This window comes from Cryptosporidium parvum, chromosome 7 (genome assembly GCF_000165345.1).
Source record: "Cryptosporidium parvum Iowa II chromosome 7, whole genome shotgun sequence".
In the NCBI taxonomy this organism is placed as follows: Eukaryota; Apicomplexa; class Conoidasida; order Eucoccidiorida; family Cryptosporidiidae; genus Cryptosporidium; species Cryptosporidium parvum.
In genome coordinates this window covers 863,735-877,897 of record NC_006986.1, presented here as the reverse complement: position 1 = coordinate 877,897, position 14,163 = coordinate 863,735, and the positions used below count along the sequence as shown (strand labels likewise).

The 14,163-nt window shown below is 31.8% G+C and overlaps 5 protein-coding genes across 5 annotated transcripts; 3 read left to right on the top strand and 2 right to left on the bottom strand.

The window, feature by feature from the left end:
- Window positions 1–164: 164 nt before the first annotated feature.
- On the top strand, window positions 165–3,944 carry cgd7_3860 (conserved hypothetical protein; the record flags this gene model as incomplete). Its single annotated transcript, XM_628546.1, has 1 exon — window positions 165–3,944. One exon carries the CDS (start codon window positions 165–167, stop codon window positions 3,942–3,944), a length of 3,780 nt encoding a protein of 1,259 aa, XP_628548.1.
- A 218-nt stretch (window positions 3,945–4,162) lies between these two features.
- Window positions 4,163–4,876, top strand: cgd7_3850 (hypothetical protein; the record flags this gene model as incomplete). The annotated part of the gene is made up of 1 exon (XM_628545.1): window positions 4,163–4,876. The coding sequence occupies one exon, from the start codon at window positions 4,163–4,165 to the stop codon at window positions 4,874–4,876; it is 714 nt and encodes a 237-aa protein (XP_628547.1).
- A 251-nt stretch (window positions 4,877–5,127) lies between these two features.
- On the top strand, window positions 5,128–7,380 carry cgd7_3840 (conserved hypothetical protein; the record flags this gene model as incomplete). Its single annotated transcript, XM_628544.1, has 1 exon — window positions 5,128–7,380. One exon carries the CDS (start codon window positions 5,128–5,130, stop codon window positions 7,378–7,380), a length of 2,253 nt encoding a protein of 750 aa, XP_628546.1.
- Window positions 7,381–7,522: 142 nt separating this feature from the next.
- Window positions 7,523–9,334, bottom strand: cgd7_3830 (conserved hypothetical protein; the record flags this gene model as incomplete). Its single annotated transcript, XM_628543.1, has 1 exon — window positions 7,523–9,334. One exon carries the CDS (start codon window positions 9,332–9,334, stop codon window positions 7,523–7,525), a length of 1,812 nt encoding a protein of 603 aa, XP_628545.1.
- A 450-nt stretch (window positions 9,335–9,784) lies between these two features.
- On the bottom strand, window positions 9,785–14,050 carry cgd7_3820 (conserved hypothetical protein; the record flags this gene model as incomplete). The annotated part of the gene is made up of 1 exon (XM_628542.1): window positions 9,785–14,050. The coding sequence occupies one exon, from the start codon at window positions 14,048–14,050 to the stop codon at window positions 9,785–9,787; it is 4,266 nt and encodes a 1,421-aa protein (XP_628544.1).
- Window positions 14,051–14,163: the final 113 nt, after the last annotated feature.

The following is a 14,163-nucleotide window of genomic DNA, read 5'->3' as shown; positions in this document are numbered from 1 at the left end:
CATCAAAGCTAAGCATGCATAATTTAATAAATTGGTTAAAGAAGAAAATAAGATAAAAAGTGACTTAAAGTATTTTGATCTAGTTGCAGTTTATATATTAAAGTTTTACCATAATATATTATGGTCACATTATTCTCCTTATAGAATTCAGCCACTATTTTATTATGAGTTATAAATTTCAGATCATAATAACCCTTATATTATATTTAGTAATTCTTGATTACTGTATTTGCGCAGAATTTGTTGAGTCACTGGAGAGCATTATTAACGGAGGATATAATGAAGATGAGTTTAACCCACTTTTTGTGGAAGAGTTAAATGAAATAAAAAATAATCCTGAACAGAAAAAAGATAACTTTTACATAAGGCTTAGGAGCGGGCAATGGTTTGCTTTAAAACAACAAGTTGAGTACGATTCTTCTGAAATGGGTCTTAAGAGAGTGTATGGAGTGCTTCCAGTAAATCCATTTGCGGGAAATATTTTTACTCCTTCATTGTCTGAGCTTGAACTTGCAGATAAATATTGTGAGGCTCTTCTTGACATGAGAAATAAGGGTATTTCTACCAAGATAGGTTTAAAAATTGCAAAAGATGGACTAATAAGAGAGAAATTCTGCTCAGATGCGGCTGAACTTTACTTTAATGGCTTACGTCCAAGACCTGCAACATTGGCACAGAAACAAAATGAAATGGAAAGTTTGGGAAATATTGAATATTTCGACTATGCTAATTTAGGAACAATTACTAGTCAAATTGATATTCCAAGAATATCAACTGGTGCCAGAGCAAGATATGGTGGTAAATACGCCTCAGTGTCAAGCTCTCAAGAGGCAGAACTCATTACAAAGCAGACACTTTTGCGTAACTTCCTGCATGTTGTAAAGCAGCTCCATCTGAATACTCTCAGAAAGGATCCATTAAGGCTTAGGGAATATTTTCCAGGGACATTGTTACAACTTAGGGATGCAATAGAAAGTGATGACCCTGAAGTTGTAGCTGTAAAATTACTTCGACTTGGTCCAACTTCTGACCTTCTAGAGCAATTTATTAATAACCATAGAGGAAAGAGAGATATTTTATTGATAAAGACAAAAAAAGGGTATAAAAAGAAACGAAATGCTATTTTTGAAGAATGGATGGATCTCATATCAAATACAGACCTCTCAGTTGTAACACTACCTAATCTCGAACACCTTGCATATAAGCATGTAGCTTTAACACCAAGTATTATGACTCAAATAAAAAAGCTCTATAATCTAATAGTAAAAGAAAAGGAGAAGAAGCAAAATTACTATACTCCGCAAATTATTGAAGCTTTAGACTTACTTCCAGGTATAGTAAGGGCTGAAATTCGTATATTTTTCGAGCTAAATACTAAATATGGTTACTATAGAATAAACACGTTAGAGAAAATTAGATCAATGATAGAGGTTATTCAGCCTTTAGTAAAGACTGTGAACCACTTTAGCGAAGAAGAATTTAACAAAGTGCTTGCAAATACTGGCCTAAGCCAGAATGAAATGAATTATTATAGTAGAAACCTCTCTAAAATATTATTAACAATTATGGAGAGAAGAAGACTTAAAATAAAGGAAAATGATGATGATGATGATCTTTTAAACAATGAGCCTTCTATCTCTGTTAATTCTTTGATTGAGATGATTCAAAAGATGAACAATAGCTCATTGGGAGCAATTATGGACCATATAGAAAGTATTGTTCCAAATTTCACTAATAAAAATATGCATAGTGAGGCAACAGAGCAACAAAAGAAGGAAATTGAAGCACTTGTTAAACTTCCTACTTCTCCAGTAGTATCAAGGCAATTGTATGGGGAATCAGTTTTGAGACCTCTCTTATCTGATGCAATTCCAAATGAATATGGAACTCTTGATAAATTTATCAAGGGGTTTTATATTTTAATGGCTGAAACTGGGGTCCGTTTGCAAATTTATTTAAGAAATGGGTTTGAAGGTCAAGTTCCGAATAAATATGAAAATTATTACAAACAGAATGCCTTTTTGGAAGATAATTTGAGGCATAATTCTGAACTTTGGCAGGCTTCAATAAAAAGTTTATTAGATGAAACACTATTTCCATATGAATTAGCAACAAGAAGACTTTTACAATATTTAAAAGAATGCAAAATAGGAGTAAAGTTTGGATCTAATGAGGAGGAATTAAAGAAAAGATCATCAGAAATTGACCAGAGCTACTTACAAACTCTACTTGATAATTTTGAGTCGATAAAGTTGACAGAAAAGAGACTAAACCCTATTTTTATAGGGGAAAAAGGTAATATGCTAATACTTCCAAATAGAAGGCACCATTTAATCAATTACATCTTTCAAAAAGATGGTGCCTCATTATACAGAATTCTTAAAGATGAAAAGCTACATCAAATATTAGTTGGTTTGGTCGATCTATTAGAAGAGATACAGATCCCCAAAAAAGAAGATGTTAATATTCAAGGCCCATATTGGGATAGAGAAAAGAATGAATGGGTTAATGCGGATAAAATGAGGAAAAATGAAGTTGAGATTGTTTACGAGCCTCAGAAGGTAACAGACCTCCCAATTAATAGGGAACAAGAATGGGAGAGAATTGCGCTATTCAGTAAATGGTCAGACTTTGTTAAAGGAATTCCTATAAATTCCATTCCAAATGGATTTAAGTTTTCATTTGGACTATATTCTAACTTTATTCATTTTTGCCAAAGAGGAATTAGAGAGCTTGCGTACAGACTAATTGTACGTGACAAACCGACAAATACAGAGCCAGAGGGAAAGTACTGGGAATATCTTCCAAGAAATAAATTCTCGATTTTAATTAACGCAGATAATTCAAAAGCACGAGAAGAAAAGGTTTTGTCATTTTGTAGCGCTGTATATATTTCAATTTACTCAGAAAAAGGAGTCCCAGAAGAATATAAAGGGTCTCTCCCTAATGTATGGTCCAAAGAAACTGACAAATATGAAAAAGAAGCTTTTATCACCCCAAAAGACAAGTCCAAGCAATTGCGCTACCACTTGGACGATGTTAATGAGCAATGGTCATTCATTGCTAGTGAGGCAAGAAAACCTGGGATATTTATGGCACCTACAATGCCAACTGATAGCTCTTTATTGGGAGATGTTTGGAGAAAGCTTTATGTTGACCAGCATATTGCAACCAGCTCTGTAAATGAAGTTGATGCAAAAATTTCTATTCTTACTGATATGTGTTCAAAAGCAATTAGGAACTTAATGCAAAAGAAGAATTACTACGGTGAGCAATTATATAAAATGGTTTATGATGGGGAAAATTCTATTGAAGTATTTTGTCATGATGTCTCGAGAAGATGGTTTAGTAAGTGGCCATCTGATATTTCAAATGAAATGCTTTTGTCAAGCCAGCATGAATATGAGAATCAATCTTTCAAACCGTTCGATAGAAGTTATTTAAAGAGTAGAAAACCTGCAGAAAGAAAGATTAGAGAAGGATTTTCAAAAACAAACAAGAAAATCTCCCCTGTAGTTATGGAAGAATTTAATTTCAACAAAATTTCAAGAAATGCTCGTTCTTTTGAAGAAATTCCAACAGAACTTTGTGATGAAAGTATAAATGGGAGTTGTAATCACAAAAATATTGGAAGCTCTTTGACACACTCTATATCATCTATTAATTTGGCTTCTGGGAGTACGTTATTATATTCTGACAAGGTTAAAAGAGTCAATAGCAAAGTAAGGTCAACAGGAATAGAACGAATAAAAAACCCAGAAGTCTTATCAAGGAATAAAATAATGAATATTAGAGATATTCTAGATTCGTCCGATTCCGGCTCAAAAAGCCAAAAAGAATTAGTTAGAGCCATTCCTACAAAAAAAATAAATGAGTCTGGAATTAAAAAAAAGCCTACAAAAAATACAAAAATTGATAAAACTTTTTCAGAATTGATTGACTAGTCAATTATACATTTAGTTTATAGCATTAATTATTGATTTTGAATATTGCTCTTAATTATTTTGTAAATTTCTTAACAATAAATTCAGAAATTGATTTTTTAATTTTATTTGTGTGCAACAGGGTGCAATTTTCACACTAGAAAAAAACTTAATAAAAAAATTTTTTATCGATTTTATTAGAATTGTGATAATTAATATATAATGTATTTTTACCTATAATGGAATTTTCTTGTCAAAATTCTCAAACACAAATTTGTAGAAGGGCATATATTCCTAATTACTCAAAAGATGAAGTAAAAGATTTAATAGGCTGCAATAATACAGAAGAGCCCAATGATAGCATTAAAAGAAATGTAGGAGGTTTTAGATATGACCTTTGTTCAGAAAAGATTTATAAGATTTTCCAGGCAAGTAACTGGAAAAATGACAACGTTAGTAAAAAAAATTATAATCACGAAGAAACTCCCAAAGTTGGGCAAGTCTCTCTCAAAAGGAGCATAGTTTACGACTCTTCACTTGGCTGTTGCGTTCCATTATATACTAGGAAGCCAGGTTGTAGTAGAATGAAACTAGATATTATTGGATATGGTGAATCAGAGAACTACGGTACCCAATTAGAAAGAGCATCCGATAATTCAATGGGCACTATATTGAATAATTCAAATCTTCATAAAAACTTTAATCAACATTTTTCAGGATGCTCAACAAATATTATTGGGGAAATAAGAGATAGTTTTGGAAGATTGCCGAGCAAGGCAGGTTATAAAACATCTAAAGTAAACAAAAGCTCGGTACATATTGAAAATGATTTCTATATGCCAGAAGAAGGTAGTTCATATGAAAACAATACAAAAACTCAACACTCAGTAGGAAAGAATTTTAATGGGAGCCATCTAACTTTTTCTGGTGGATTCCTTACATCTATTTCTTGAAATAAAAAAACATTATCATATCTTAATCTCTGAAATAAGTCTAGTTATATTAATAAGTATTAAAAATAATATCAAAAACTCGATTTCTTGTCATTATCTTGATTTAGTTCACTAAATGAATCATTTGTACATACAGTTGCAATATTGCATTTCCCGCCATGTTTAGCTTAATGTATCTTATTTTTTTTGTAAATGGTGAAAACTAACAAATGAAAGAATAAAAGATAACTAAAAAGTTGAATATTTTATCAATGAGTGCTAAAAATTCTTCAATAATTTACAAATTCAAATGGGTTCTAATTTATTTAATTCTACTTATATTCTCAGCATATATTCAACTTAACTGTGTGGGATGCTATGAAGTATCATCAATTTCCAAATCGGTATACACAAGTATTAATAAATCTTTAGAAATATGTATTAAAGATTTTTATACCGAATTAACCCATAAATCTGAAAACTTAGGGGTTATTTATCAAGTTGTGAAAAAGAAAGAAAACTATATTATAAAAATTTTAATTTATGAGTCTTTTAATCAGGTAGAAGACCCTAATACCGCTAGTGATTATTGTAATTTCAAGAGTTGCATAACAAAAAACTATTACAGTGAATTAGATCAACTCATTGGCGACAAAAATGAGATAAGCTATTCGACAAATTTTAAATTTATTATGGAGTTACCTTCAAAAGAGGAATTAGAGGAAATTGAACGAAAAGACAAAAATGGTAAATTAGTCGTTGTCCGGAAAATGTTTAAATTTAATATAGCTAGCTCAATACAAAATTCTAATAAAAGTGAAATATCAAATCCTAGCGAGCATGATCTTCCAGTAGAAAGTATTACTTCTACAACCACAAATGCCACAACTGCGATGCTCTCCACAGAAATAACAACCATGCCCAGCAAAGATAATCAAATTAATCAAGTAAATACAAATTTTATAAGCTTTAACGAAATTGTTAATTTAAATATATTTTGTGCAGAACTTTCTTCAGAAGAAGTAATAGATGCCATAAAATTTCAAAATACATTTATGCTGCCAGATATAATATACTTAGAAGTTGCAATGTTATTAAGAAGATTGGCAAAAAGGATTGATCTTTTTAGATCAGCTGAAGAATCATTATCGGCTATAATGCCTGGAATTGGTGGGCTGTTAGTTTCAGATACCCACTGTGAAGAGTCTCTTAGAGTTTCCCTAGTAGCTGGGGAGTTAACAATTCCAGGTGTTGGACCAAACGAATTTCCAGTAATATGCCAAAAATTACAACAGTGTTTAAGCGATCAATCTTTCCACAACTCTGCTCTAGTAAGCTTATCAAAATCGAAAAAGTACGTAGACTTTGCGTTGAGTAGAAATCGAAATTTTATGTGGGAAACTTTAAATAAAATGGTGGGAATTTTGGGGAATTCTAGTGGTTTAAAATCATATCAGTTATGGATGGAAGTGGAGATTTTGATAAAGAATACAACTTCAGATGAAGATGTACTACACTCTGATCTTCCGAAAGAGATGATATTAATCGCAGATTTGATGAAAAACTCGAAATCTCAAACAGTAGAATGCACAATATCAATCATGAAGATTGGTTCATTGTATGATATCAGGCTTACACAAGTTTCTGAAGTTGCAAGGATATGCAATCGAATTTTTTCTGATTCATCAAGCTATTTGTCAGTTGATGAGATGAGACTCATTTCAGATACCACCATTCTTTCTAGAATTGCTGATTGGATGATTGGGACATTTATACTAGAAAAACATATTCCTCCTGGTGTTACCAAGCCAGCTGCATGCATGTATCTTTCAGCTATTACTTCGCCAATGGATTACTCGAGTATAACCAACTTTCTTTGGCCTAGAATAGTTTTTGCTATCTCGTCTTCTTCTTCTTCAGCACTATCATTTACAACCAAATCAGTTGATCCAGAAAATTGCCGAAAGTCTTTAGTTAAAATCTTAAAAATAATTGGAGATAAAATACAAATTAATATTGATGAAACATGTGGGAAAATGGCAAGCTGTATATTGAACGGACGAATTGGAAGAATTAGCGTAGATGACACCATAAGCAATGCTTTAAGTCAAAGTCAGCAAACAATAAATTACGATTTTGGCACTAATTCTGCATCTTTACGATTGGCAAGATTTATTTTCGAATCAAAAGCCCCCAAAAAAAGTAAAAGAAATGGCTTCTCGAAGCTCTCCGCACCTTTAAGAGGCTCGGTATTATTTGGGCATTTGCAAACCATAATGCCTGGTGGTTTTAGTATTAATGATGTTGTAAAGTTTGTGCATAGCTTCACCAAAGAATCTCCCCCCAATGGACCAGCCAAAAAATGTTTTAAAGTCCTTATCAAATACATCCCAGTGTTTGTTTCAAGTGACAATGAATTAAAAACAATTTGTATAAATGCATTCGGGCCGTGGATCATGCCTGATATACTCGTTTCTGATGTAACATTTTCACAATCTACATTGTCAAATGAAGTTGTCGTATAATATTTAAATGCTAATTCGAAAAGCGATTCACAATTCAAATATTATAAATAAATAGAAAATCTCTAAAATTTTCCTACAAATTAAAAATGCTCAACCTAAATTAAATTTTGGCATTCAACTTTGAATGACATAATTAATCGCATCAGGATTTCTTTGATGACTTATTTTCATTATTAACCATATTTAATGAGTTTACAGGCTTAACATTTTCAGAATTGCTTTGATTAATGGAAGATTCATCATCTTCAAATGGATATGGCGTTTTTTCAAATAGATCTTCTTTTTGAAGGTGTTGAAGATCAATATTGTCAAAGGCTGCATTAGTATTTTCAACGCGTTGAGAGGTTTGAGATCCAATGTTATCAATTGGGATTTCAGGTCTTGCGGTTGAACTTCCTTCTGGCTTCATTAAAGAAGTTTTTAATGATGAACCAAGTGTGAAGTTACCAATAGGAGTCCTTTCGCTAATATGCTCGCCTTTATTGTATATTGAAACTTGCACGTTATTATCAAATCTCAACTTTTTCTTTTTTAGACTACTAGGCTTGACCGAACTTTTTAATATAGACTTAGGTACATTTTTCTCAGGTTCAACATAAATTTCGGTGTATGGTAGGATTTTGTTTTGTAATTTTTTACAAATATTTTCTAGTTTTTTTTGCAGAAATGAAGAAGATTCTGCCCCATTATCAACGCCAACAACAGAAACAATACCTCTTGAAACCAAGTCTTCGCAATACCTTACGCAGTTAGAAACTAGTTCATTAGGTACCGTAATATCTGGCTCAAAAGCTAAAGAAAGTAGAGGCTTTGAGTGCCAAATAAATGTTTGATTTCTCCTTTTTTCTTTTTCTTCCAAATCAATTTCCATTAAGTTATCAATTTGATCATTCCAGTCGTTTATAATATAAGAATAATATGTTGCAATTCTAGCAGAAAATGCCAACAGCAAGTTGGAATTTACACTTTTCTTCATTTTTTTGTTATGATCTTCAATAACTACTTCAAATGACTTGAATTTTGAAGGGTTCTTTACCTTGAACATAATCATGGTAAATAGTATGGCAGTGATTAATTGCACAGAGTCGACATTCATAAAACGTATTTCTCTCATATACAAAAACTCTGCTGGAGTATGATTACCGGATATAACTACAAATGCCCATTCTCCACGGCGAGCAGCCCTTGTTGGTGAATCAATATTATATAAGAGCTTACTCCTGGAAACTATGAACTGCCAGATATTCTGTCCTTCTATATCCATTTTTATGTGTTTCCCTAATCTTTTTCCAATTGGAACAAAGTCTTTATATGGATTATGATAATACTCGCTCATCAAACTGTTGAAAACAGATTTAGGAACTTTATTATTTTTAATTGAAAATATTGCTTTTTCAATTATTTCCCTAAGGACGAAAATAAAACCTGTCCAAGATAAAAAGATTTTTTTTACAGACTTCATACAAATATACCTGAAAAGAATCTCTAACAACTCTTTGGAAGGTGATGGGGTGCAGGTTATTAAATTTGGATGGACATAAAAATAATTGAATGCATTTAAGCACTGACTATTCATTTCTATTGGTAGTTCAGACTTCATAAAAGCCTGGACAGGAGGTGGGTTTTTTATGTAATGATTTGAAATTGTAACATTATACCCAATAACAGGTTCATTTAAAGTTTGTATCACTTGTGACCATATTTCTCTTCTGAACATTGCCGACTTATAATTATTAATTACAGAAATCTTAGCTCCCCAGCCAGGCTTATTAACTACTTCAGGTATATTTGCACCAGAAACATATTTTGTTGCAATTTTTGAAATTCTAGATACTTCAACCAGGGGTAAGCTGGAAGCAACACTTTTTGTTAAATTTTTGTCCTGGTTTGCTGCTATGGCAACAAATTTAAGAACGAATATAAAAAGGGTTGTGAGCAAAAAAACTAGTTCCATTTTTAACTTTTATAAATACATAAAAATTAATAAATTGCTGACTAGTTAAACTATTTATAGAGGTTTTTACACCCTTCAATTAGCTTGCATTTACATTAATTGTAAAATTCTACTTTTATAATATCAGGCGCCATCACTTATGCATGTTTTATTGCCAAGATAACAGATTTATTATTTATTACATTATTGATCATACAGCCGTTACACTGCATTGTTCCAACTGCATAAATTAATTGTTAATATTTTTGGCCATTTTAAAGACATTATTCGAATTTTTTTCTTTGTCGAACAAATCATGGTAGCTAAAACAATTTAATATAGATTTATTTAAGCCATTTTAATTAGGATATTTTTCAAAAATATTAATATATTTTTAATTGTTTTGATAATAAAATACAATAATTAATTTAATCTAATAATATAAAACTCTGCGCAAAATCTAAAATTAACTCAATTAGATGAAAACAAGTATTTTCCAGACTCTTGCTCAATGTGAGTACAAATAGTTGGAAATAGCTTATGATTGATTATATAATCCCCATTTAGTCTGGGAATATGCTCCCTAAATGCCCTAACACATTGAGTAATGGTGCCAATCTTTTTATATATAAATTCTTTTGCAATTTTACAAATGTGTATCATTTTATCAGCAGGGAAGACACCATTTATATATATTGCAGTAGCTATTGTATCAGCCATCTCGTCAACTTGATCTTGAAATTTTCCTGGGCAATAAATCTGGTTATCACCGTCCCTTCTTTTCTTAATAAACCTCTTCATTTCCTCCTTATAGGGAGAAAATGGAACTTTTGGGGTATCTCTGCGCAAAAATTGAGATCTAATCCAAATTCTATATGCAGTCTGTGGAGTGACAAAGTGGCCATCCATTCTAAGACACCTATAAACAAATCTAGCCCCTCTCATTAAATCTCTTTCGCTTAATGTTCTTCCTATTGTATAGCCAAAATGAGGAATACAATCTGCTTTGATTTTATAGTATTCAGAAGACTTAATAATACTATGAATTATTTCTGCCGATGGAAGTGAATAATCTTTTACAGGGTACTTTTCACCTTTTGATTCTTTTTCATCTTCCAAAACCATTGCTTCATTTAGATTATCTTTTCTAGCTCTATTTAAGTATTCAACAATATTTTCAACATTAATTGATTCGTCAATTTCGCTATCCTCTAGATGAATGTGTTTTGCTCTTTCCAAAATTTCTTCCTTTGATAATGGTTTAACTCTTGGAATATCCGGAACATTAACAAATTCTTCCAAATTCAATGGATAATTTGGTATTTTCTTACCCAATAATAATGATGGAGCTCTTAAAAAAGTTGATTGATCATTCTTCCGAATTCCTATATATGAATCCGGAGATCTTCTATAAATATCTGAAACTTTAGTTAAAAGTTTAACTCCATTTTCTTTCTCAGGAATGTACGAATCGCCATAATCAAAACCACTCATTTGACTATTAAACGGAATTCTCTTATTTATATAAGGAGCTTTTGAGTTATACGTAATATAACCGTATTTGTATCTATCGCTCGATCCCCATTGCTTTCCCAAACCAGTCTTATAAAAATCATGAATACTCTTTTGATCAATGTTTTGATCTGCTTCACCAATTCCACTATTAATATATTTTCTCCAATCTGCCTTTTGAGTATTTTTAATAGGGTATTCAAGCGGTAGGTCATCTTCATCTTTTTCTACTATCTTTTTATACTGTAACAACCTAATATTCGGCATTACTGTAGTCTTAATTGGTGACTTTAAGCTCGACATTGAAACAATTTGTTCTTTCTTATTCCTCTTAAATCTATGACTCGTAGAATCCGATTCACTTTTAATAACTCTTCTTCTAGGGGAGAATTGATTTTTTATTGGATAGTAGCCAACTGCTTCATCTTTTTTTTCTAAATTAATATTGTTATTTGATAGCCTTTCCATTTCAATAATTACCTCAGAGTCAACTGGTACAAGTCCTATCCAAATTCCTCTTGTTGTTGCAACAGACATATCAACTGCAAGAGAATGACATAACTCTCCAATATCAACAGTAAGTGGAGCCAAATATCTATATTTTACCAACTCAAGGATGCTATTTGCCAGGGACTGTTTATAAATCGCCAACTCTTCTTCGCTTATCTTACGCTCTTTACCATTATTGATTGATATTTTTAATAGATTGTAAGACCTGGGTAAATAAAATCCCCTTCTTATCCAATAAAAAGCAGAAGAATATTTTGGTGTTTCCATAAGTTTAACCAATTGCCTCCATTGTTTTTTTCTCTCAAAATAAAGAATGGCTACACTATCACAAAATATGGCTAATGCAGATGCAAGGTCTGTTTGAACATTTTGGTTCTTCCAATTAGATTCCACCATTTTCCATGAAGACTGAATACAGTTAATCGCCATATCTTGATAGCATTCATGTTTAGTACGCCAGTCTAAATTTCTAAATTCTAAATAAGAAAGAGGCATTTTTTGACTCACAATTATAATATTTTCATTGAAATCGTCATTCGTCAGCTTTTGGTTACGAGACTGTAAAGAATATTCATAAATGAAGTTCCACTGCTCTTTAGCCTCAAGTTCTCCGTCTGGATCTGCGATCATTGGATCTTTCGCGTCTGGAAAGGGGTTATTTGGAAACGCATTCTTTACACTGAATTTTATTAACTCTATTTCGTCATTAACAATTGGGCAGTCACTTGCACTCTCAAAGTATTCTTTTACTGCCTCCATACATAAAGACTGTTTGACTGGGTTTGAATACTCCTTGAAACTTTCAAAGTTTTCGGAATTTATTCCCCGATTAAGTAACTTCTCTGATATATTTTTAGAAATTGTCCACTTATAGTCAAATTTCGGTAGTTTATCAAAGTAATTAATATTGGTCTTCCTCCTATTTGATTCCGAAAATGCATGCAAGCATTGGCTGTACATTCCAAATGGATCATCTGAAAATGAAAAAATACTTTTTGGTGGGTCCTCTATCCCGTTATAAAATCCATCAATTCCAATATCTAGAAAGACAAATCCATTTGCTTGCTGCTTTATTGCTTGCCACTGAATATTTGTTATTGCATCTTCAATTCTAGAATGAACTCTTGATTTTATTAAACTCTCCCAAAGAAAGCAAGATGCCTCAACCCTCCAATCAATATCATTTATTCTCTCAGATCCACGAGCTGATCTCTCATTATTTAAGTCCAAAACCTTTGTAGGTAAATCGCTTTTTAACAATCCTCTCCCCGGGTCAATAAATTGTGGAGGATTGGTTAACGGTAGCTCTCTCATTACAGTAAATGAATCACGGCTAATACCGAAATAAACTCCCGCTGCATCCTTACAAAAAGTGTCTGGTTCAATGACTTCGATGGAGTACTGACGCTCCCATTCAATTACTTCGTCTAATTCCATTTTTTCTGGATTCATTTCAAAATTATGTATCAATTTCATTATCTCCTCCTGTTGCTTAACTCTACTCATTAGTGCATTTATACATGCTTCTTCAAATTCTCTAGAATTTAAAGATGCAATAAACCCATATGGTCTTGGATCTATTGAAATATTTCCAACTATACGGTCATAACGAGGTTTAGATTTCTTGTCTATTTCAAGCTGATCAACGATCACTACCCACTCACTAATTCTTAAAGAGCGGTATTCCATTAGATTAAGTGCCATTAAAGATGGTGGGTTGATTCTGCCTGCCTTCTTTTTAATCTCATTTAACTTGAGCTTTTCAATTGAAGTACCATAAATGGCGTATTTTCCATGTATTTCAAGTGGATTATTGTAATAAATATCCTTAGCATCTTTGCAAAAAATTTCCAAAATGACGTTCTTATCTTCAACTCTAGAATAGTAGTCTGATAGTGCTTCCTTACATACTAATTCAAAATTTTCAGCTTCAATTTCTGTATGAAATGAATCAGGCGGTGAATATGGAAGGAAATCTTGTTCCATTGAATCATTTTGACTAAAAATTCGATCTCTTCCATCTTCTGAATCAAGAGCATGTAAATGCACAATTGCAGACCATTGCCCAATTCGAATCCTATGTTTATCTATGCATGTTAATCTTGAAATAGGAATTCTTTGTTTGTCATAATCTGTTTTTGTTTTCAACTCTTCATAAAGCATTGCAGGATTAAAAAACATTATTGAAGAGTCGTTGCATATACTTTTTAATAAGCTTTTATCATAAGTTTCTACTTGAATGCTTTTATGAAAAATTAAATTTCTAACTGCTGTAGTACATCTTTGTATAAATTCCGACTTTTCCAAGGAAACTGAAAGAAAGTTTTTTTCCTTCCACAAAGACTTTACATCATTTATAATCTTTGGAAGGCTTTTAATCTTTATTCTAGGAGGAAACAATGTTTTGTCCTGTTCTATTTCATATTCACACCGCAAAACATCTATTATAGAAAACCATTGACTTTTTATTAAATGATCCTCCAGAGAAGGGTATTTTTCTCGAATGATTTCAATGTTACTTTCATAATATTCAACATAATCCCTAAGTGTATTCCAGCTATAAACTTCATCATTATTCAATAAAGGTAGTCCAGGTGCGACTTCTTTATCTATATCATCTTTCTTTGTAACAGTTGGACTAGATTTCACATTTCCCAGGAAAATTAAAAAATAAAGAATAAGTAATGATATGTGAAATAATTCATCTAGTTTCATTTTTTGATTAAATTTTTGACTTTTTTATTGCTACCTCTGCAGTCGTCATATAAACTTCACATGAATTTAATTATGATCTAATAATATTTATTAAGCGGCTATTAAAAAATTCA